A 24,390-nucleotide genomic window follows, 5' to 3' on the forward strand; every position below is an offset into this window, starting at 1 on the left:
CTAATTGGATTGTTTTATTTTGGAGGAGACTATGCCATTGTCAGAATTCTCTACATGTCTGGATATTAATCCTTTGTAAGTGAGTCTCAAATATTTTCTCGCATTCCCTGGTGGTCTTTTCTTCATTTCTTTGCACAGTACTTTTTGGTGCTCACAAAATCAAGTCCATCTGTGGTAATTAGGGTTTCTATTGCTGCAATAAAACACCATGACCAAAAAGCAAGTTGGGGAGAAAGGGATTTGTTTGGCTTACACTTTCACGTTGCTGTTCATCACCAAAGGAAGTTAGGATCAAAACTTAAACAGGGCAGGTACTTGGAGGCAGGAGCTGATGCAGAGGCCATGGAGGGGTGCTGCTCACTGGCTTGCTCCCCTTGGCTTACCCAGGACCAGCTCAGGGATGGACCACCCACCATGGCTTGGGCCCTCCCCCATTGATCACTAATTGAGAAAATGCCTTACGCCTTGATCTCATGGAGGCATTTCCTCAGCTGAGGCTCCTTCCTCTCTGATGACTCTAGCTTGTGTCAAGTTGTCCAGAACAGCGTCTCACCTATCTCCCCCATCTTCTTTTCTGAGACAGGGTCTTACTATCTTGCCTACACTGGCCTCAAACTCCCATCCTACAAAGTGCACCACTGTGCCTAGCTTCTAACTCAGGAAAGCACTGCCCGAGCCAGAGACACCACTGTCACCTAGGTCTGAGCCACAGACACTGTCACCTAGGTCTTCTTCTAGGCCTGTGGGGTTCCTCCCCACTGTGGCACTCTTTGGTACAGGACTTCTTGTGCATGGTATACAATAGGCACTTAACTCATATTTGCGGGTGTGAACACCCTCAAGGGTGCAGGACCCTTGTGCCACCTAACACGTGAAAGTTTCCTTACCACCTCTCTAGCCAGACTCTGAGCTCCAAGGACCACCCACTCCCGTCTCTGAGAAGATCCCTTGGGTCTGGGGCTCTACACTGCTGTGGACACGTGTCCTCAGGTCTAGGTCTGAAGAAATGGGTGAATGCCAAGAAGAAGGAAAACATAGAGGCTTCTCTGCTGTGGCCTCAGGACTCGCTCCAGAGGGCAAGTTAGAGATTTGTGCAGCGTCCTGAAGGCTGCAAAGATCATTTATGATGGGGGTTGGTTTGGGCAGCTAGGGTGCCAGTGAGGAGGCGAGCCTGGGCCCAGAGTGAGTCTGTGACATGCAGGGAAAGGGGACGGCATGTGTGGTAAGGAATGGAGGTCTTTCAACTCTCATGAGTGATGAGGAGCCACAGAGGTCTTTGAGAGGAATGACTTTGCTTTGCTTTCTTTCTTTTCTTTCTTTCTTTATTTTGTTTATTTTTCTATTTTTTTGGTTTATTTTTTTATATTTAAAAATTTCCATCTCCTCCCCTTCTCTTCCCTCTTCCCTCCCCTCCCCTCCACCCATACCCCCACCTCCCTCCCTCTCCAGGCCAAGGAGCCATTGGGGTTCCCTACTCTATGTTAAGACCAAGGTCCTCCCAACTCCCCCCAGGTCCAGGAAGGTGATCAACCAAGCTGAGAAGGCTCCCACAGAGCCCGTCCATGCAGAAGAATCAAAGCCCAGCGCCTTTGTCCTTGGCTTCTCAGTCAGCCTCCACCGGAATCTACCCAAGAGATGCCCAATCATACTACAAAAGCATTTGGTCAACTATGTTCATAGCAGCATTATTTGTAATAGCCAGATCCTGGAAACAACATAGATGCCCTTCAGTGGAAGAATGGATGAAGAAACTGTGGAATATATACATGTTAGAATACTACTCAGCGGTAAAAAACAATGACATCTTGAATTTTGCATGCAAATGGATGGAAATAGAAAACACTATTCTGAGTGAGGTAACCCAGACCCAAAAAGATGAACATGGGATGTACTCCCTCATAATCGGTTTCTAGCCATAATTAAAGGACATCAAGCCTATAATTCGGGATCCTTGAGAAGATAATAAGAAGGTGAACCCAAAGAAAAACATATAGTAATCCTCCTGGATATTGGAAGTAGACACGATCGCCGGGCAAATTTTTTTTTTTTTTTTTTTTTTTTTTTTTTTTTTGAGACAGGGTTTCTCTGTAGCTTTGGAGCCTGTCCTGGAACTAGCTCTTGTAGACCAGGCTGGCCTCGAACTCACAGAAACCCACCTGCCTCTGCCTCCCGAGTGCTGGGATTAAAGGCATGCACCAACACCACCCGGCTTGAGAGGAATGACTTTTCAAAGCCAGTTATCAGGAGGCCAAGGGAGCATTCTGTGAGTCTGAGAGCATCCTGAGCTATGGAGTTGAGAACTTTGTCTACAAACAAGTAAGCAGCCTCAGCATTTTGGGAAGTTCAGTAAGATACATTCTGAGCTGTAGCTGGTAAGACTGGAGGTAGGAGACAAATCTCAAGTAAGTCCACTGTGCTTTCTGGGTGCACTGGAACACGTCACTGGGTCTGTGAACTCTTGGTTTGGGTAATAGGGAGGGGCCAGGGAGAAGTAAAGAAAGAGACACAACTGTTCTCCGGCCTTGAGGCTGAGTCCTCAGGGGGTGGAGTCAAGGAACACAGAAGACTTTCTGGGACACTGCCATCAAGTGAGGGCATTTCTAGTCACTCCCTGCTCCAGGAACACAGGCTTCTGGCTCCCTGCTGGTGGCTGCCCCAGCAGTCAGTAGGAACCCTGCCTTCCTTGTTGGGTTGGCCAACATAGCAGATGAGATAAAACCTGCAGCCTCTGGGACCAAAGTGCCCCAGGGTGTCCCTAAAGGGCTTCTGGGCGCCCACCTAGCTGGTCACACTGCTCTCTTAGGCAGCCGAGTTCAGCTGAGGACTGGTGATGTGTGTGCTGTTCCCACTGCTCCTGCTGGCCTCTGTCTTCTCAGCAGGTGAGTTGCACAAGGTCTGGCTTCTGGGGACCCGGCACAGCAGCCAGACTGTGCCTAGGTAAGATACGGCTGAGCAACCCCATTCCTGGGGGACTGAGAGGTCCTTGCTGGGGGTGCACTGTCTGGAGCAGCCCTTCTTGGGCAGGTGACAGGGCTCTGAAGTACATTCAGGCCCTCTCTTCTGTCCTTCTCCTACCTGCCTCCAGGCCAGACCACTTGGGGTGTCTCCAGTCCCAAGGATGTGCAGGGTTTGAAGGGGTCTTGCCTGCTCATCCCCTGCATCTTCAGCTTCCCGGCCAGTGTAGAGGTGCCTGATGGCATCACAGCCATCTGGTACTACGACTACTCAGGCAAGCGGCAGGTGGTGAGCCACTCGAGGGACCCCACACAGGTGGAGGAGCGCTTCAGGGGCCGCGCTGAGCTAATGGGGAACATGGATCACAAGGTGTGCAACCTATTACTCAAAGACCTGCAGCTTGAGGACTCCGGCAACTACAACTTCCGCTTTGAGATCAGTGATGTCAACCGCTGGTCAGATGTCAGAGGCACCAAGGTCACCGTGACAAGTGAGGAGGCTGAGGACTGACCACTCCCGGGGACTCCCAGGCTACTGTGCCACCCTGGCCTTTGACTTGGACCTTACCGAGGTCTTCAACCTCAACTCCTGCTCTGGTCTTGGCTTTACACTGTTTCCCTCTGTAACATTGGGGGATGATCACCAAAAATTCTCTTTCCTTCAAGCCCCCCCGACTAAGCTCACCCTTTGGTTGGGGTTCTGGGAACAGAGGTTTAAGGGGAAATGAAGCCTAGCCCTGAGAATTCCTGTCTTTATTCTCAGAGGACCCCAGCGCTCCCACTATTACGACCCCAAAGGAGCTGCGTGAAGGCATGGAGGCCAACCTCAACTGTTCTACGCCCTACATGTGCCTACAGGAGAAGGCCAGCCTGCGGTGGGAAGGCCAGGACCCTTCTCATTCTGTGATCTTAAGTCACCAGAGCCTTGAGCCCACTGGCGTCAGTCACCAGGAGACCCTGCATATGCCCCTATCCTGGCAGGACCACGGCCGGGCCCTACGCTGTCGGTTCTCACTGGCCAGGCTCAGCAGTCAGAAAGAGGTCTACCTCCAAGTGCAGCGTGAGTGTGTCACAGCCCTGTCACGGAACACCATTTCTGTGGCTCCCTCTGGGTCCTAACAGCCCATGCTTATTATCCCCGTACCAGGGAGGCAGAGACGCCTGGATCCCTGGGGCTTGCTGGCCAGACAGCCTAGGTCAATGAAAGACTCTGCCTGAAGAAGCAGGTAGACAGCACCAGGAGGACAGCATTCAAGCTTGACCTCTGGCCTCCATATGTGTGCATATGCGTGCACCCCATATCTGGGATCACCACACTCATGCACACATGACGAGGGTGGGAGGATTCTTAGCCCCTTGCTTATAAATGTTTCTGAGAATCAATGTTTGCTGTCTTTGACCCCCTGAAATGAAGTGGCTATTCCCTTTCCGATAGCTACTACAAGTCACCAAGGCAAGTAGAGCGCTCATGACCTGATCTATGTCAATCGTCCCCACACAGAATGTGGAGCAAGTTAGAACACATAGGCCCCTGATAGCCACACATGCACAGCCATTGATGGCCTCATCTAGGCCAAGTCCACTTCCTCAGAGTCTCATTGGAAAAGGAGGGAGGTTGGAGTATGTTAGAGGTGGGGGGAACAGGTGGCCCTGGGCTTCGGGTCTTCCTTAGAGCAGAGATGTGAAAGAAGTGTGCCAAACACCCTGTTGTTCTCACGCACCGCACCTGACATCCCATCGTGCTTTGCAGATGCCCCCAAAGGTGTGGAGATCCTCCTCAGCTCCTCAGGAAAGAATATCCTTCCAGGGGATCTAGTTACACTCACCTGTCAAGTGAACAGCAGTTATCCTGACGTCAGCTCTGTGCTGTGGACCAAGGATGGAGAGAGCCTCCCAGCCGGTGGCCGTGTGCTGCGGCTCTCCTCAGCAGCCTGGAATGATTCTGGGGTCTACACCTGCCAAGCAACAAATAATGTGGGCTCTATGGTTTCACCCCCAGTCAGCCTTCATGTTTTTAGTAAGTTCTGGCTGAGGCTGGATCTAGCTAGAGAGCTGAGGGGACCTGGTGATAGGACAGTACCAGAGGCTTGCATACCCATGACAATGCCTTCTCACAGGGGGCAAGTCAGGAGGGCCCTGGGAATGAGTGACTCCAGGAGGCTCCTCCTGTATGGGGTGGGGGTGGGTGTCAGCATAACTTGTAGAGATTGAAGCTGACCAATAGCCAGAACTCTAAGGGTGTGTCCCATGCCATTTGCAGTGGTTGAGGTCAAGATGAGCCCGGCAGGGCCCATCTTGGAAAACGAGACAGTGACACTGGTCTGCACCAGCCCCAAAGAGGCACCCCAGGAGCTACGCTACAGCTGGTACAAGAACAACATTCTCCTGGAAGATGCCCACTCTCCCACCTTACACCTGCCTGCCGTCACCAGGGCCAACACCGGCTTCTATTTCTGTGAGGTGCAGAACACCCAGGGCCGTGAGCGCTCCGGCCCCGTGAGTGTGGTGGTCAGATGTAAGTGGTCACCCTGTGGGGCAGCAGACGTCATGGGAGGAGGTCCAAAGGGTGGATGGAGTTCCTGCAAGAAACCTGGGGCCCCCGACATAGTATCATCGCCCTTCACCCAGATGCGGAGTAGGCAGCCAAATGGGGACAAGCGTGTGCCCGCCTCTGCATCCCTACACACGCTGACCTTCCCAGACACCGTCTCCTGCTATGTTTACAAGCGTTTTCTTCAGAAAAAAAGTTCAACCTCATGAAAAGTTGTAGGAAACATTCAAAAACATTTAACATATACCTTTAGTCTAGAGTTTCTGCCTGTTGACATCATGTTGCAGGCACTGTATCCTGTCTCTGCATGTGCACCTGGGTTGTACTGTTTATCCCATACACATACATGTGCACATATGTGCATATACGTATATATCATTATCACTCTGCACACATGCACACATGCACACATGTTTCTTACATACCTTTCTACAGGTGCACTTAGAATTAGGATAGGGCTACACCACAAAGAACTTTTCTCGCACCTTTAACCCCAGAACTCAGGAGGCAGAGGCTAGTGGATATCTATGAGTTCTGGGCTAGCCAGGGCTACATAGTGAGATCCTGTCACAAAAAAAACCCCTAAAGTTGAAGAGGTATCTGCTACATCCAGGTTCTGAATGCCCGAGTTTAGTTCAGTCAGCCGGAAACATGCGTGCATCAGCCTCATGCTAGCTACATTTGGATCAAGCCAGTTAACACATGCCTAGTTCACAATTAAGTGCCAACTAGTCTATGAAGTCACCGAATGCCTGTACCCGAAGCCTGCTGATAGCACAATACGCCAGAATGCCAGCGGCTCTCCTAGGCTTGGCACAGTATATGGCTGACCATCCAGTAGCATGAGAGAGGGTCACACTGTAATCCACTAGCCTAGGCAAAGGACAACATTCAAAGCACAGTTTATACTGATTTGCACACCACCATAAAGGTGAAAAATCCTGAGTGGAGCAATAGTAAGTGGACGATCGTCTGTATGTAGTGCCTGGAGTTGCGCGTGTAAAATCTGCTTACGCCACACCTGGTCAGTGCGCATTTCCCAAGATTCCCCTGAACATGACCCTCACTCCAGGACCACACCAGGAACTAGGATGCTGGTTCCAGACTTTATGACCCTTCCCCGTCCTTCTTGGAGGCTACCCCTCAGTTTGCAATTGACTGAGATGTGTTTGACTGGGAAGGCCACAGGTGTGACTCTGTGTGTCCCTTGGAGCATCTATCTCACTGGGAGACACTCAGGGCCAGTTTGTACTATGTTGCTAATGGTCCCTTTGATCGCTTGGTGAGAATGCTACCCTCTGCCTGGACTATTCCAGCTTTCTCATCTTTAAAATGAGACACTGGCCAGGCATGATAGTACACCACTGTAATCTAGCGCTGGGGAGGCTGCTGAGGCAGAGGGATCACCAGTTTGGGATCAGCCTGGTTACAAAGTGAGAACCTAATTTTTGGAGCCCTGACCTCCATTTGTAGTATGGGCAAGAGGGATAACCAGGCTAACAGATTTGCCCATCCAGAAGGTGAAGTATATTCAGAAGTGCTCAAGAGGGTCTGAGACCGTTCTGTTCCAGGGCTCTGTGGGGCAGAGGGAACACAAAGGCTACAACAGGGGATTCAGGAGTTGACCTGTCTGAGGATGACAAGCCACCTCTGCTTCCCACACAGATCCACCCCTTGCTCCAGTCTTGACTACTTTCCTGGAGACACAGGCTGGGCTCGTGGGCATCTTCCATTGCTCTGTGGTCAGTGAGCCCCTGGCCACACTGGTGCTCTCACACGGAGGCCTCACGCTGGCCTCCAGCTCCGGAGAAAATGACTTCAATCCTCGCTTCAGCATTTCCTCCACCCCCAACTCCCTGCGCCTAGAGATCCGAGACTTGCAGCCCACTGACAGTGGGGACTACGCATGTGCAGCCACCAACTCCCTTGGAAGCGCAACTTCCAGCCTGCACTTCCATGCTAACGGTAATGTGGGCATGCACTGCAGGGAGGACCAGTGGCGGGTGTTCAAGGAGGGACCAAACTCTCTGGCTAGGTCCCACAGAAGATCTGGTCTCATATAGTCACTCCAGCCTTAGAGATTTCTGGAAGAGAAGGAGAGAAGGGAAATGTAGTTGATCAAATTATTTCTCTCCCATATCTCTGACTCTGTACTTGGAGGGTCTTTTATAGACATCCATTTATTTTTTATTTCTTTAGCTTTGGGGTCAGGATCTTTGTTAGGCATTAGATGTGGGAGACAGAGAAATAGAATCCACCAGTTGTTGGAGCACACATTGTTCGTTCTTCCTTCCAAGGTCCTGGGAGGCATAGCTGATGCATCAAGCCAGATTTTTGCTGGGTTTTTTTTTCCCACCACATCTGGTTATGCAGTGCTGGGGACTGAGCCCTGGCCTTCAGCCACGCTAGGCAAGCACTCTGTCAACTGAGCTACGTTCCTAGCCCTCAGTCCAGGTGTCATAAGCCTGCCTTGAGGTAACCCTGGCTTCAGTACATCTGAACTGATATCTGAGGCCACAAAGCCTACCTTGGCACGTGAAGAGAGATGTCCAGAGGGCTTCCTGCAGAGCCACACAGAGGGCCAGGGCTCTCACAACTTACCCAAGCCTATTCTCTGTCCCCTTCCTCCAGTGGCCCGGCTCCTCATCAGTCCTTCAGCGCAGGTGGTGGAAGGGCAAGCTGTGACTCTGAGCTGCAGGAGTGGCCTGAGCCCAGCATCTGACACTCGCTTCTCCTGGTACCTGAACGGAGCGCTACTTCTCCAGGGATCCAGCAGCGACCTTTTGCTTCCTGCAGCCTCCAGCACTGATGCTGGCTCATACTACTGTGTGGCACAGACTGGCCCCAGCACCAGCGGCCCCTCCCAGCCTGCCGTCCTCACTGTGCTTTGTGAGTGGTCTGGCCACTGCCCATGATGTGGGATTATCCCACTGGGACCCCAACAGCCACCCCCTTTCATATTCTCCTGACCCTGGGTCCACATCAGAGAGTGTTCATAGGCCTTTCCACAATGAACCTATCAACCTGGGCTGGAAGTTGGGGGGATGAGGCAGATCTTAGATCCCTAAGTTCTGATGTCTAGACCCAGCCTTTGCTCCTAAAATATACCATGGCTCTAGGTCCCAGCTTATCCCACTCTCAGGTATCAGATATCATGTTTTTTTAAAGATTTATTTATTTATTATGTATACAGTATTCTTAGTATTCTGCATGTATGCCTGCAGGCCTGAAGAGGGCACCAGATCTTATTACAGATGGTTGTGAGCCACCATGTGGTTGCTGGGAATTGAACTCAGGACCTTTGGAAGAGCAAGCAGTACTCTTAACCACTGAGCCATCTCTCCAGCCCCCAGATATCATGTTTTTCAAAAAGATGTGCATGTGTCCCACAGACTGACCAGCTCCTCTGTGCCCCCCAAGATTGATGGTCCATATGAACCCTAAGGTCACACTTGAGGGTCTCCCCTAGTGGGTGTGTTCATGGGTTTTCTAGTGCCAGAGTGAGATTATGTGGGAGCCTGGTCTGCTAGCTGTCTTTTGGCCACGTGTTTTGAGAAATCTCTAGAACGGAACCATTTTTTTTTAGCACTTGCTTAGCATGTACAAGGCCCTGTGTTCAACTCTAGAATCACTTAGTGACTCCTCGGGCTGCTGCACAAGACAACACGAGGAAGGGAGGGCTTCTTCTGATTTCCAGCTTGAGCGTGGAGTCAAGGCCGTAGGAGCAGGAGGGCAGCCAGTCTCTGCAGTCAGAAAGCAGAGGGAGGCAGAGGTTGATGCTCAGCTCTCTCTCTCTCTCTCTCTCTCTCTCTCTCTCTCTCTCTCTCTCTCTCTCTCTCTCTCTGGTTTTTCGAGACAGGGTTCTCTGTAGCTTTGGAGCCTGTCCTGGACCTAGCTCTTGTAGACCAGGCTGGCCTCAGACTCACAGAGATCTGCCTGCCTCTGCCTCCCGAGTGCTGGGATTAAAGGCTTGCGCCACCACCACCTGGCACTTTCTCCTTTTTATTCAGGATGGGACCCTGGTCGATGGAAGGATGCCACCCACCTTTAGGGTGGATCATAACACCTCAATTAATTCAACCTAGAAACCCCACACCGTGCCCATAGGTTCATCTTCTAGATGATTCTAGAGCCTTCAAGTTGACACCCTTCAACATCAAAACTGCGGAAACAGCAGCAAAGCTAGAGAGGCCATCTTAAGTGTTATCTAGTATGTCGGGATCTAGGCTGGGGAACGAATGGAGGTGAGATGAACTTTGAGGTATTGTTTAGCGACAGAAGTGGGTGTAGACAGCAGCGTCATGGGGACCGCCCTGAGGGTATTCTGCTTCAGAGGTAGATGAGACATGTGGGGTGGCTGATAATACAACACCTTGATCCCAGCTGGAAAATGGCTCCCCTTCTGGGAAGACTCAGTTCAGCAGTAGGGCACAGTTTAGGATGAGGAGCAGAGATGAACGCCAATGTCGTCTGGGTACCCTTGTGCTGTGCCCACCCTACATAGCTGTTTGTGGCTGCTTGGTGTGCTTCTTGGAGCCTAGCCAGGCTAAAGTAGACCTGGGGCTCTCACGTAGCCACGAAATGAGTGCCGATTGCTCTTCCTCTCCATAGACCCTCCAAGAAAGCCCACATTCACTGCCAGGCTGGATTTGGATACCTCTGGTGTTGGGGCTACACGGCGTGGCCTCCTCTTGTGTCATGTAGACAGTGACCCCCCAGCTCGTCTGCAGCTTCTCCACAAGGGCCATGTTGTGGCCACTTCTCTTCCATCGAGGTGTGGGAGCCGCTCCTCACGCACAAAGGTCCGCAGAGCCTCCAACTCACTGCGTGTGGAGATCCAGAACCCAGGATTAGAGGACGAGGGCGTGTACCTGTGCGAGGCTAGCAACACACTGGGCAATTCCTCTGCCTCAGCCACCTTCGATGCTAAGGGTAAGGAGTAGAGGAGGACTGAGGGAGCGATAACCTGAGCTCACAGTACCCCTGCCTTGAGCAAACTGACCGGGTACAGTGGGGCTGCCTCGCTCTCCATTCCTTTTCCATGCCCCTCTTACGCCCCCACATCTTATTGGCTTGCCTCTCCATCCTTCCCTACTTAAAGTTGGAAACGGAGCCTGGGTCAGGGTGGGCTTTAAGTGAGGCTACCCAGAGAGAGGCCTGTCCCCAGTGAGTCCCTGCTGCCCATCCTCCAGCCACTGTCCTGGTCATCTCGCCGTCGGACACACTGCATGAGGGCACAGAGGGCAACCTAACTTGCAACGTGAGCCAGGAAGTTTCTGTCAGCCCTGCCAACTTCTCCTGGTTCCGGAATGGGGTGCTGTGGACCGAGGGACCACTGGAGACTATAAGGCTGCAGCCCGTGGCCAGAACCGACGCTGCCATCTACGCCTGCCGCCTTCTCACTGAGGACGAGGCTCTGCTCTCAGCTCCTGTGGTCCTAAGTGTGCTGTGTGGGTGATGACTGAGGGCATCACAGCTTGGAGGGCAGGGGGCGTAGGGCTGTGTGTTAAAGGGCAAGGATGGTGAAGGGGCCTGAAAGATGGAGGAGCCTAGAGGGTGGAGGGGCCTAGAGGGTGGAGGGACCTGGGGGGTAGAGGGACCTGGGGGGTGGAGGGACCTGTGGGGTAGAGGGACCTGAGGGGTGGAGGACCTGGGGGGTTAGGGTTGGGCTTGGGGCCTGAGGAGATAAATGCCAGCTTAGAATGACCAGATGGGCTATGGAGTATGTCCAAGAGGAGGACGCACAGAGTGACAACTGGAATGTAGTGAGGTTGGCCAGAGTCGCCTGAGTAGCTACCCCTACTCCTGTTCATACAGATGCCCCAGACCCTCCAAAGCTGTCAGCTCTCCTGGATGTGAGTCAGGGCCACATGGCTGTGTTTATCTGCACTGTGGACAGCCATCCCCCGGCTCACCTGTCTCTATTCCGTGAGGAGCATCTCCTGGCCACCAACTTGGAACCCCAGCGTCCCTCCCATGGCAGAATCCAGGCCAAGGCCACAGCCAACTCTCTGCAACTAGAGGTTCGAGAACTAGGTCTTGAGGACTCTGGAAACTACCACTGCGAGGCCACAAATGTTCTCGGATCAGCCAACAGTTCACTCTTCTTCCAGGTCAGAGGTGAGTGTCAGCCCTCTGACCTAGGGTGAACCCTGAGATCCAGAACTGCTCCAGCCAGACACCGCACTGTGAGTTCCATGCAGACGTGTACAGGCTGGAGCCTTCACAAGGTCTCCGTTGGTGTCCACTATTCCCACCTGCACTAACCGCAGTGCCTGTAAGGTAACAGTGCAGGTGGCTTTGTTTCGGCTGGAGCCTGCCCTTCCTCCCTCCCTCCTTCCCCCTCCCTCCCTCCCTCCCTCCCTCCCTCCCTCTCTTCCTTCTTCCCTCCCTCCCTACCTGATCTTCTGAGACAGGGAATCTCTGAACTTACTATGCATCCATGTCAGCCTCAAACTCCTGCCTCAGCTTCCTCAGGGCTAAGATTACAGATGTGAGCTACCATGCCCAGCTGGCTAGAGAGTTTTCTAACGCAGCTTATTTTGTAATGTAATTTTGCTTCACTTAAATATTTTCATATAAAATCAAGTACATGCATGTTATACATATGACTATATATTCATACAAATAATATATTTATCTTCTTTATTCACATATGTATAAACACATATGCACATGTGTGATATATTCATGTGCACATATGCATATATTCGCCATAGAAAGTCTCCTGTATATTCATATATATATATATATATATATATATATATATATATATATATTCTTTATAGAAAGTCTCCTAGAACAGGTATCCAAAGTAGCAAACACCTGTAAGTCAGACATTTCAGGAGGCAAAGGCAGGGAGAGAGCAAATTTAAAGTCAGCCTGGGGTGCATATGTCTCAAGAAAACAATACAGAAAGTCCATGTAGGGAAATACAGCAGAAAAAAAGGAAAGGTGATATCCACAAGGCCAGGGCCAAGGAGATATACATCCTTCTCTCAGAATGCGAAGTGGTGACAGTTTGGGACATTTGCTTTGATTTTACCTGTCTTGTGTGTGTGTGTGTGTGTGTCTGTGTGTGTGTGTGTCTGTGTGTGTGTGTCTGTGTGTGTGTCTGTGTGTGTGTCTGTGTGTGTGTGTCTTTGTGTGTGTGTGTGTGTCACCATTGCACAGCTTTTTTTAAAAAAAAAGATTTTATTTATTTGCTATGTATAGTGTTCTGCCTGCATGTATGCCTGCATATCAGAAGAGGGCACCAGATCTCATCATACATGGTTGTGAGTCACCATGTGGTTGCTGGGAATTGAACTCAGGACCTCTGGAAGGGCAGCCAGTGCTCTTGATCTCTGAGCCACCTCTCCAGGCCCCTAATTTATTACATCCATATGTTAGGCAGAGAGACTGAGGGTCATGGGAGCATCCTGAAGTGGCAGCCCTGCTGACCATGGGCTAGTTTAGTCCTGGCCTTGGCTTCCATCACGGCTCTAGTGTCTCTCCTCCCAACTGTCTGACCCCTGATTCCTCTATGCCCACTCCCCACTCTCTGGGCTGTCATGACCTACATCGTGGGTGAAGGACTTGGCCAGAGAAGGGTGGGAAAAACCAGCTGTTGTCAACTTTCCCTTCAAACATGGGCTACTCCTGGGGAATGCAGCTGACAGTCAGTTCAGTGGCCCCAGCATGAGCCAAGCCCTCCTCAGGCAGTGCTTTGTGGTCAAACCATCCTTTCTTAGGGCTAACACATGTAGGTGCTGTGCCAGAAACTGGCTGTAGAGCATATCAACTCCATTCTGCCGAGGCTCACCTGCCACAGGTGAGAATGATCGACAGAACAAAACCCCAAATTCAAATGCGGCATACTGTTAATCCCTGCACTCAGGAGGCTGAAGCAAGAGGTCATCATAAATCCAAGGCCAGCCTGGGCTACACAGTGAGTTCTAAGTTAGCCCAGTGCTACAGAGTAAGACTCTGTCTCAAAAAAACCCAAACCAAAAGACCAACCATCTCATATCAAAGAAAAAACCAAACCAAACCAGAAACGTGTACTCCAGGTGGTAAGAAGTAAGGGCCAGGATAAGGTACATTTCAGGCAAGGAGCAGGGAAGACGAGGATCCGGACCTGAGGGAGTCCTCAGCAGCTGTAGACACTGGCCTGGGCTCTTCACTCTTCTGGAGACACAAACAGAACCAAACAATGGGAGGGGCCATGGCAAGTCCTCGTCTACCCCATTTTCTCCTTGCAGGAGCCTGGGTCCAGGTTTCCCCATCACCTGAGCTCCAGGAGGGCCAGGCTGTGGTCCTGAGCTGCCAGGTACCCACAGGGATCCCCGAGGGGACCTCCTACCAGTGGTATCAGGATGGCCGGCCTCTCCTAAGTTCAACCTCATCTACACTCCGCATTGCGGCCATAAGTCTGAGGCAAGCTGGTGCCTACCACTGCCAAGCTCAGGCTCCAGACACAGCTACCGCCAGCCTGGCTGCTCCTGTCAGCCTCCATGTATCCTGTAAGGCTGATTTCCACTCATGTGGGGGAAGGGAGGTGTTCCACAACAGACCTTGCATGAGGGACAACCTAGACACACCCTGACCCTCCTCATCTGATGTAGACACCCCACGCCAGGCCACGCTCAGTGCCCTGCTAGGCACAGGCCCTACGCGACTCAGCCTTCTGGTCTGCAATGTCCACAGCGACCCTCCAGCTCAGCTGCGGCTCTTTCACCGGAACCGCCTCGTGGCCTCGACCCAACAAGGCTCAGAGGAACTGGCGAGCAGTGATCCCCGGCTGCGTGTGACTGTGAGCACCAATGAACTGCGTCTGGAGATCAACTTTACGGGGCTGGAGGATGATGGCCCCTACACCTGTGAGGCCACCAACACGCTGGGTCAGGCCTCCGCTACAGCCGACTTCGATGCCCAGGGTCAGTATGGAGAGACGAGGGGATGCAGGAGGTTCTAGCCTAGGAGCGTAAGCCCGAGCTCCAGCCCTGTGCTAATCAGGGGTATGGTTTCTGACTTGGGGTACATGAAAGGCCGTGTTTAAAAACTGGGTGCCCGGTGCATAAAGCTAACCAGAAAATACATCTCAAGAGACACCATAGCTGTCCAGGGAGCCCTTTTCACCCATTCACCCTTAGCCAGAGACAGGGAAGGGCTTGGGACCGTCTGGACTTTGAAGAACTCTACTCAGGACCCCCAGGTTCAACCTATGGACCCTTTAGCAGCAGTGATCCTCGGGAGCCTGAAGTGACATCTCAGTAACAGAGCTGCCTGGGCCATGTGGGGACAACGGCTTGCTTCACACAGCTCTAAGACACTCACTTGTGACTTCCTCCTTCCCCCAGCTGTGCGTGTGCTGGTGTGGCCCAATGCCACTGTGCAGGAGGGTCAGCAGGTCAACCTGACCTGCTTGGTGTGGACGGCCAATCAGACCCCGCTCAGCTACACATGGTACAAGGGTGGACAACAACTCCCCGGTGCCCGTTCCATCTCCATGCCCAATGTCACAGTCATAGATGCCACCTCCTACCGCTGTGGTGTGGGACTCCCTGGCCAGGCACCTCATCTCTCCAGACCTGTCACCCTGGATGTCCTCTGTGAGTCTGGCTGGGTGCAGGCAGTGGTAGAAAGACAGAAACTCACGGGGATCAGGGCATGGGAGAGCCCCCTAGTGTGCAGCCTAAGAACTCAGCTACTAGCCAGCTATGGTGCGCGGGACAAGGGACCTTAAGAGTTGGGGGAGATGGGGATGGGTCTTCTCCCCAGAAAGGCAGACGGTAGGGAACTCTCCTTTGCCTTCTAACTGGCCTTCTCAACTCTGCTTTTGAACTCTGTATGCCTCCTGGATCTCTACAGATGCCCCCCGAAGCCTGCGACTGACCTACCTCCTAGAGACTCAGGCCAGGCAGCTGGCCCTGGTGCTATGTACTGTGGATAGTCGCCCACCCGCCCAGCTAGCTCTCAGCCATGGCAGGCGCCTTCTAACCTCTTCATTTGAAGCCTCTGTCCCCAACACCCTGCGCCTAGAACTTCGGGACCCAAGGCCTAGCGATGAGGGTCTCTATAGCTGCTCTGCCCACAGCCCATTGGGCAAGGTCAACACCTCCCTGGAGCTTCGCCTAGAAGGTGAAACAGGGACCAAAGCTTCAGGGGAGGGAGATACCTGTAACATCTAGCTGGTCCAAACTGACTGGACCCCTTGGTTCAGGTGTCCGAGTGAAGATGGCTCCTTCTGCTACTGTGTCCGAAGGGGAGCCTGTCACAGTGACCTGCGAGGACCCCGCTGCCCTCCCACCCACCCTCTATGCCTGGTTTCACAATGGTCGTTGGCTTCAGGAGGGGCCAGCTTCCTCACTCCAGTTTCTGGCAACTACACGGGCTCACGCAGGCGCCTACTTTTGCCAGGTGCACGACACTCAGGGCACACGCGGCTCCCGACCTGCCACCCTGCAAGTTCTCTGTAAGCAGGGGTTCCTTGGCTGTGGCTTTCAAGGGTGAGGGTGGCAGAGGGTGCTCCCAGCACAGGCTTAGGGTGGGCATGGCACTACAGACGGTCTAGAAATGGGCACTTGGGGAAAAGAGGGCATTAGCAATGAAGATGGAGATATCATGACCCTAGGAATCCTGCAAGAAGGGCTCTGCCCACAGGCGTTTGATAAGGCATAATTTTTAGGAGGGGGACATTTGTCTGGAAACTAGCTTCACCAACATTGGGCACATGGGCAGGGCCCCCATCTGTGTTCTGCCTTACCTCTAGATGCCCCTCGGGATGCTGTCCTGTCTTCCTTTCGGGACTCGAGGGCCAGGCTCATGGTCGTGATACAGTGCACTGTGGACAGCGAACCACCTGCTGAGCTGGTCCTATCCCACAACGGCAAGGTGCTAGCTGCCAGCCATGAGCTTCCCAGCTCCGCATCACGGACAGGCCACATCCAGGTGGCCCGAAATGCTCTTCGACTGCAGGTGCAAGGCATGACCGGAGGTGATGACAGTGTCTATGTCTGTACAGCCCGAAATGCACTGGGCTCTATCAGTACGACGCAGAAGCTCCCGGGGGAGAGTGGTGAGTGGGACAGGGTGAGGAGGGAGCTAGGGTTTGGGATTCTGGTGTTGTGGGGCTGGATCCCACGTGAGGGTCTGCAGCCCTGAAGGCATATGAACGAACTACTTCCTCCCTGATAAGTCTGATCTGCTGGAGGAAGCATGGCCCTCGGGGAAGGGGTAGACCAGGCCGAGGGGATGGTGCAGCCCTATCGTCGAAGTAAGGAAGGGTATTAATGTCTTATGGAAGGAGTGGGAGGAGACATAGCCTGACCTCACATGCCCTTCACTGGGGAAGCCTGCGGTGGGAACAAGACAGACGCCCGCCTTTGAGAATCCCAGGCTGAGGGCAAGATGCAGCCTCACACTTCAGATGGCCTTTTCTGATGATGGAGGCTCAGCCCTGTCATGGGAACCTCAGAATGCAATGCCATCAAGCTGTTTTTATGCCAGAGACATAGCCCCACTGTGGAGCCTAAACAAGACAGATTGAGATCACCCCACAATGTACAGGTCCCTGATCATTTTACCTGTCCTTCTACCACAGATATACATGTGGCAGCTGAGCCAGGCTTGGACGTGCCAGAGGGCATAGCCCTAAACCTAAGCTGCCACCTCCCTGGTGGTGCCAAGCCCATGGACAACTCTACCATCACATGGTTCTGGAATCGCCATCCGCTACGTACACAACCTGTGCCCACCCTCTCCTTCACCCATGTGTCCCGGGCTCAGGCTGGGCTGTACCATTGCAGGGCTGAACTCCCCACTGGGGTCACTACCTCTGCTCCTGTCATGCTCCGTGTCCTCTGTGAGTATGAACCCACCCTCCTTGTCTCTCCACATCTCATCTGTCTCTATCAGGTCTTTTCCTCTGCATAGAGTAAGAGTTTTGAAGAGAGATATGGGATCTTATAACACTAGCATTCCCGCTGGCTGGTTGTTTGTGGCTGTGTATCTATGCTTTTGCTCCCCACCTTTGAAACAGAGGGCACATTCATCCTGTCCTCTTGGGATGAATACAGAAGATAAAGCAGGTTGAATGCCTGGTGCACAGAAGACCATCGTTAGTCTTAATTTTCTCAGGCCATTCTTCATCTGAGCCAGAGCTGTATCAATCAGTTACAGCTTGGTAAGGAGTTATCCCAAATTCTGTGAGTTAGAAATCTGGACAGGGCTCAGCTTGGCAATTCTGGTCTCCTGGCTGCAGCTGACCAGTGGCTCTGCTAAGACAGAACAGTCTAAGATGGCTTCACCTGTGACTGCAGGGTGGCCTGGCCATACATCGTCAGCAGGCTGGCCTGAGCTTTCCGCAACAAGGTTGTTTCAGGAAGCAGAAGAGAAGCTGTAAGACATCTTGAGATTCAGTTCCAAAGTCCCATAATGCCATTTAAAAATGTGTGTGCATATTCTGTGTGTGTGAGCGTGCATACACACATGTACTCGTTTGTGTACGTGTACATGGCAGGTAGAGGCCACAATCTTTATTACGCTCCACCCCATCTTTTGAGCCGTGGTCCCTCACGGAATCAATTCAGCACGTTTGGATGTCCACAGTGCTCCAGGGATCCTCATATCTCTGATTCCACAGTGCTAGGATTCTAGGTTTTTACATGAGTGCTAGGGATCAAACTCAGATCACCCCCATGTTTATGTGGCAACTACTTTACTGACTAAGGCACCCTTCCCCTTCCCCTTAATGTCACCTTTGCCTCAGGAGTGAGGAAATGATCTTCACTTTTTCCCGGAAGGACAGCAAGGCCTCAGCTGAGGGAGGAATTTTGGTCGGTGTCTACAGTCACTATACTCTTCTTCCCCACAGATCCTCCCAAGACGCCCACTCTGACAGTGTTTGAGGAGTCTCAGCGTGGCCTCCAGGGCATCCTCGACTGTCGAGTGGACAGTGAGCCCCCAGCCAGCCTCACCCTCCACCTGGGCAGTCAACTCATAGCCTCCAACCAACCTCAGGATGTTCCCACCGAACCCCACGTTCATTTTGTCTCCCGGAATGCATTGAGACTGGACATAGAGGAGCTCGGAGCCAGCACTCAGGGGGAGTATGTGTGCACTGCCTCCAACATCCTGGGCTCTGCCTCAGCCTCAGCCTCCTTTGGGACCAGAGGTGAGGAGAATGGCACTACCAACCACTGGAATCACTCTGCACAAGATTCTCACGTCCTTCCCAGACTTCTGCCACCAGACAACTTGCCTCTCTAGTCTAAGCAGATTGCGTGGGGGCTCTCTTGTATGGGGCTTGGAGGTGAAGTGAAAGTTGAAGTCAGTTCTACTGTGGTTGGGTGGCCTCAGGAGGGAGTGATGGGGGCCTGGAGCCCAGAGAGCTCCTCAGCTTCCTCCTTGTATTGCAGCTCTGCACCGGCTGCAGCTGTTCCAGCGGCTGCTCTGGGTTCTGGGATTTCTGGCAGGCTTCCTGTGCCTGCTGCTGGGCCTGGGAGCCTGGCACACCTGGAGGTGGGTCCAGAGCTGAGTGGGGAACTGGGATACTTCATTCTGCTCACCCCATTCCCTCCATTGTCCCCCAGATCTTTGGAGGGAAATTCTCCCCTACGAAATTCACAGCCCTCAAATTTCCCTTCCCACCCTCTCCAAATTTGGGGATCCCCTCCCAAATCGCCTCTCCAGTTTATCTTGCAGTATCTTCCCTTTGCTTATATCTACTCTGTGCTGAAGAAGGAGCTGGGGGGGGGGGGGGCAAACGAGGTGTTCCACACTCCCTCTACTGCCCTCTGCAGTGGGGGAGGTGGGGAAGCTGCGGGGAGGGACTCTGACTGAGTCTGCTCTTGCCCATGCAGAAGGAGGCATTCTCATAAGATGAACGTGAACGAGAACTCGGCAGAGATGACCACCCATAAAGACACTCTGCAGGTATATCCATATGTGGGCATGCGTAGGTGTGACAGTGCCCATCTGGCATCTGGACAGCGTCCCCATTCCTAGGATGGGACTAGGGGCACTGGGACTAGGGGCGGCTGAGAAAGGCACACAGGAGCCTGGGTTTCTTTGGGGCACGGGGAGAGCTTTTCTGACTGAGGCTCAGAGCAGCTATGTGTTTGCTAGGTGCATGACTCGGTGGCACTGGTAGCCTTATTAAGGCATTTCCTGTGCCTCCCCCTCTGTTTTGAAGTCTTTCTTCCTCAAGTCTGATAGGTGATAGGCAGGAGAGAGAGGCCATCTTCCCTTCCCCTAGCGTATTCCTCTTCTGCAGATGACCTCTTCCTAGGACCACAGGTCGATGTGGGACCTTCTGTGACTCAGGTTTTCTTTATGGGAAGCTCCTAGGACTGGATACAACCACACATGAGACATCATCTTCTGTCACACCCCTGAGCTGATGGATGACTTACCTGCCTTCAGGAGGAGGTAGTTGACACTGTCTGACAACTCAAGTGTTGTGATCAAGTTCCTACCTATGTCTGCACCAGCTGCACAGTAGCATCTGACTTCCCAAGACCCGATTCCAAGCCTCTTGTTCCTAGGAAAAGCGATGGAGAGGTGGAATGGAGGCCGACTGGCTGCCTCCAGGGCTCTGAGACCGTGTCAGCCATGTTGCCCACGTCTCTCTGTCAAGCTTTCCTCTGTGTCCCTTTGCCTCTTTCTTTTCAAAGGCCACCATGGACTTTCTTGATTGGTTAGAACAGCATCCGGGTCACCTTGAACTTTCTTGATTGGTTAGAATGACATCCAGGTCCTCTCAGACTTGCTAATATACTCTGTATCAGACAGAATATAAGTCAGGCTGTTTTAACAATACAGTGACTTCTGCGTGACCGAATTTTATTTTTCTCTCCTGTACTGGTTATGCTATGGGAGAATAAGATATTGGGGCTTAGAATCCTTCTCTCTTGTTTTTTCTCCATCACCCAAATGTTGCCTTTGATTATGAGGTTCAGGTGACTGCAGTGAGCTTGGTCCTACAGTGAGAAGGAAGAGAGGAGAGAAGGGCACGCCTGTCCCCATGGTCTGTAGAACTAGAAAGTATGGTTGTCAGTTCTACCCACTCCTCAGCAGCTTGAACTTGGTCACATAGACACACCATGCTGTGAGGGAGACTGGGAAATGTCCTCTTTATTCTGAGTCTTGACTGCATTTGGAACCTGTATTTCTGAAAGATCCCAACTGTGGACTCAGCCCTAGGACTTTTGATATTGAAGAGACTGCCTTCCTCACACTTGGCTCTGACTCAGTGTCCCTGGTCATTCTGGTTCTGGGTGTCCTGGAAGGCTCTCCCTCCTGTATGAGAAAACAGAAGAAACCAAGGCCTGGTGGTCCCTAGGTGTCTTAGTTACTGTTCTTTTGCTGTAATGAGACACCGTGACCAAGATAACTCTTAGAAAATATTCAGCTGGGGTCTTGCTTATAATTTTAGAGGATTAGTCCATGACCATCATGGTGGGAAGCAGACAGTTGTAATACCGGTAAGAGCTGAGAGCTTTATATTCCAGGCAGTAGGGGGAGAGGGAGAGAGAGAGAGGGAGAGGGAGAGGGGGAGGGGGAGGGAGAGGGAGAGAGAGAGAGAGAGAGAGAGAGAGAGAGAGAGAGAGAGAGAGAGAGAGAGAGAGAGAGAGGACAACTCCTGTAACTCCTGGGTTGTGTGGACTTTTGAAATCTCGGAGCCCACCCCCAGAGACACACCTACTCCAACAAGGCCACGCCTCCTAATCCTTCCCAAACAGCTCATCAACCAGGGACAAAGCATTCAAACAGCTGGGCTTATGGGGGCCATTCTCATTCAAACCATCACACTCAATAGGGCAAGGGCATGCCAGGCAGGCATCTCTGTACAGGGTGTGGTCCCTTTCACCCCTACAGCTGTACCAGCTCTCCTAAGAGCGAGGAGCAGACAGGGGTGTTAATTGTTCAAATATGAACAAGCATCCCTCTCCAGGGCAAAGTGAACAATTGTTCATTTCCCGGATGCCCATACTGCAGAGTCTGTTAAAACAAATGATTATCACCAAGAAGGAATGAAGTGTCCTGGGAGGTCAGGGATGACAGGCCTGCAGTGGGCTGATGACTCTTGCTGCAGCCTGGTAGCCTGGTAGTACATGGTGTCAGGAACAAAGGGCCTGGAGCTGAGAACCTGGAACCTGGAGAGTTGGGGGGGCAGAATGGGGCTAGAAGGTTGAGAATGAATCAGGAAAGGAGTAACTGTGTAGCCAAGGTGGTTCTACTGCTTGTTCTAGGACCACTTTTGCTCTTCTCTTTCTTTTCTTCCTCCCCCGCCTCCAACAAGGTCTCACTTAGCTCAAACTGGCTTCAGTCTCATTAAGTGGCTGAGAATGGATGACCTTGAGCTTCTGATCCTCCTCAGACCCCTTTTGTTTTTGTGCCTGAATACCATATTTTCTCCAGGAGCCTTTCTAGCGTGTCCCTCCAATAAACTTCCGTTCCAGGATACAACTGGAGTCAGTTTTCTTCTTGCAACCAAAACGCCTAGGCGAGAATTCTCAGAATTCAATTAATAGTCCAGTGTCTCAGACGCTGTCTGTGGGCAGGTGGCCAGGGAGTGTAAATCACAGGATGCTCACCTCACACCATCTGCTGAACTCACCTGTGTTCCTTCCTACTCCTCATAGCTCCTATAATGGGCGGCTCACTCCTAAGGACCAGTACAGGTTTGGCATATGTCTTGTGACATTGTTTCTTCTACAATTTTGTTGATTAGGACAAAAAGCCAGCTTTAACCCAGAGGCAGGACAAGGAGAGAACAAACCTAGGCAGGAAGATGTTCCAGGCTTTCAGGGATGACCAAAGGGTGATGGGCACTGCGGGTTTGGGAACATGTGACTTGGGTCTTTGTTGGCTTGCATGTCCTCCCAAGGGGGTGTGTTGAAGAATGCTCAGAGAGGCTAGTTGGCTCAATCCTTAGTGGTCTGAAGCCCTTAGACTTCTGAACTACACCTGAAATTCAAATAATATCACATGGTAAGTGTGTCAGCTCAATGGCGTGTCCAAATGGAACACATCCATGTAATCCACATGATCAAGAAATAGAAACACCAGCACCCCAGGATACCCCACATGCAACCCCCAAAGCGTGGCTACTAGCTTGACTTCTAATGCCATAGATTTGATTGTTCCTGTGATCTTTATAAAATGGCATAATGCTTTATTTTTTAGTTTTTATTTTTGGCATCATACTTGAAACGTGACAACTTTGTGAAATGATTTGCCAATGTCCATCCAGGGTAAAATGTCCTTCCCTGACCCTGACATTCTATTCTTGGGCATTTATTTACTCAGGAAAAGTAAGGGCTTATGTAACCCTGAGATCTGTACTAGAATGTTCATAACCATGTTATCCATCATAGCCAGAACTTGAAATACTAAATACACAACATCAGTGGAAAGGCTCAGCAGATTGTACCGCGTCCACACAGATATGAGGAGCTGTACCTGCAGGTGGCAGACTGTACCGCGTCCACACAGACATGAGAAGCAGCTGACATACTATACCGCGTCCACACAGATATGAGGAGCTGTACCTGCAGGTGGCAGACTGTACCGCGTCCACACAGACATGAGAAACTGCACCTGCAGGTGGCAGATTGTACCGTGTCCACACAGACATGAGAAGCAGCTGACATACTGTACCGCGTCCACACAGATATGAGAAGCTGCGCCTGCAGGTGGCAGACTGTACCGTGTCCACACAGACATAGAAGCTGTGCCTGCAGGTGACAGACTGTACCGCGTCCACACAGACATAGAAGCTGTGCCTGCAGGTGACAGACTGTACCGCGTCCACACAGACATAGAAGCTGCGCCTGCAGGTGGCAGACTGTACCGCGTCCACACAGACATAGAAGCTGTGCCTGCAGGTGACAGACTGTACCGCGTCCACACAGATATGAGAGGCTGGACCTGAAGGTGACCACATGAGTATGGGTTTCAAATGTTCCGTGGGAGGGGTTGGCAGCCAGGGCCACGGCTGTATAGAGTTTCTCCTTTTCTCACTGCTGCATCCAAGCATCAGACAAAAGCAATCTAAGGAAGGAAAGGTTTTCTTTCTTGGCTCACAGGTAGGAGGTACAGTCTCACCTTCGTGGGGAAGGTGACAGTAGAAGTGGCTGTAGCTGTGGGGGGAAGGAGCAGGAGGCAGCTGGTCACGTTGCGTTTGTAAGGAAGCAGAGCGAGACCAGTGATCCCATTGGCTTCCTACCTGTCTAGAACACCAGCCCATCAGTGGCTGCTGCCCACATTTGGGGTGGGTCTTCCGGTCTGGAAACATTCTGACTGACGTGCCCTGAGGTGTGACTCCTAGGTGACTCTAAACCTAATCAAGGAGACGGAGAACAGGCAGAGCTAAGCAACGGGTAGAAGCAGAGACGATGGTTACTGATGGGTGAAAGGGATTGGCAGGAGCCACCACGAAGCTTCTGGAGCAGGTTAAATGAGTGCGTTCATTTTGTGAAGATTTGCTGAGCTGCTCATTTTCCAAATATATATTTGGGCAAGAAAGTTTATTTTTTAAAAAATCTGCCACTAGCCGGGCGGTGGTGGCGCACGCCTTTAATCCCAGCACTCGGGAGGCAGAGGCAGGCGGATCTCTGTGAGTTCGAGGCCAGCCTGGTCTACAAGAGCTAGTTCCAGGACAGGCTCAAAAAGCTTCAGAGAAACCCTGTCTCGAAAAACCAAAAAAAAAAAAAAAATCTGCCACTATTCCTGGGTGTTGTGTTGTGAACCTGCACCCCCAGACTCTCTAGGCTGAGGTGGGAGGATCCCTTGACCCCATGAGACTGAGATCAGAGTGGGCCACACAGCAAAATCTCATTTCTTAAAAGCAGAACAGATCGGGTGTGGAGGTGCATGCCTTTAATCCCAGCACTCAGG

General features: G+C 51.9%; 1 protein-coding gene across 4 annotated transcripts; it reads left to right on the forward strand.

The window, feature by feature from the left end:
- The first annotated feature begins 2,621 nt into the window (after positions 1–2,621).
- Siglec1 (sialic acid binding Ig like lectin 1) lies at positions 2,622–20,725 on the forward strand. 4 transcript variants are annotated; one of them, XM_038331919.1, is made up of 21 exons: positions 2,622–2,879; positions 3,086–3,445; positions 3,718–4,014; positions 4,705–4,971; positions 5,215–5,469; positions 7,171–7,470; positions 8,137–8,394; positions 10,117–10,437; positions 10,698–10,955; positions 11,323–11,625; positions 13,749–14,009; positions 14,112–14,423; positions 14,847–15,098; positions 15,358–15,627; positions 15,710–15,961; positions 16,259–16,564; positions 17,090–17,350; positions 18,362–18,661; positions 18,906–19,008; positions 19,350–19,422; positions 19,813–20,725. In XM_038331919.1, the coding sequence occupies exons 1-21, from the start codon at positions 2,831–2,833 to the stop codon at positions 19,834–19,836; spliced, it is 5,082 nt and encodes a 1,693-aa protein (XP_038187847.1). In that variant the 5' UTR covers positions 2,622–2,830; the 3' UTR covers positions 19,837–20,725. The 4 variants fall into 4 exon arrangements, with proteins under 4 accessions (XP_038187847.1, XP_038187845.1, XP_038187846.1 ...); XM_038331917.1 differs by having other exon boundaries at positions 19,830–20,725; XM_038331918.1 differs by having other exon boundaries at positions 19,837–20,725.
- The last annotated feature ends 3,665 nt before the right edge of the window (positions 20,726–24,390 follow it).

Source organism: Arvicola amphibius, chromosome 5 (genome assembly GCF_903992535.2).
Source record: "Arvicola amphibius chromosome 5, mArvAmp1.2, whole genome shotgun sequence".
NCBI lineage: Eukaryota > Metazoa > Chordata > Mammalia > Rodentia > Cricetidae > Arvicola > Arvicola amphibius.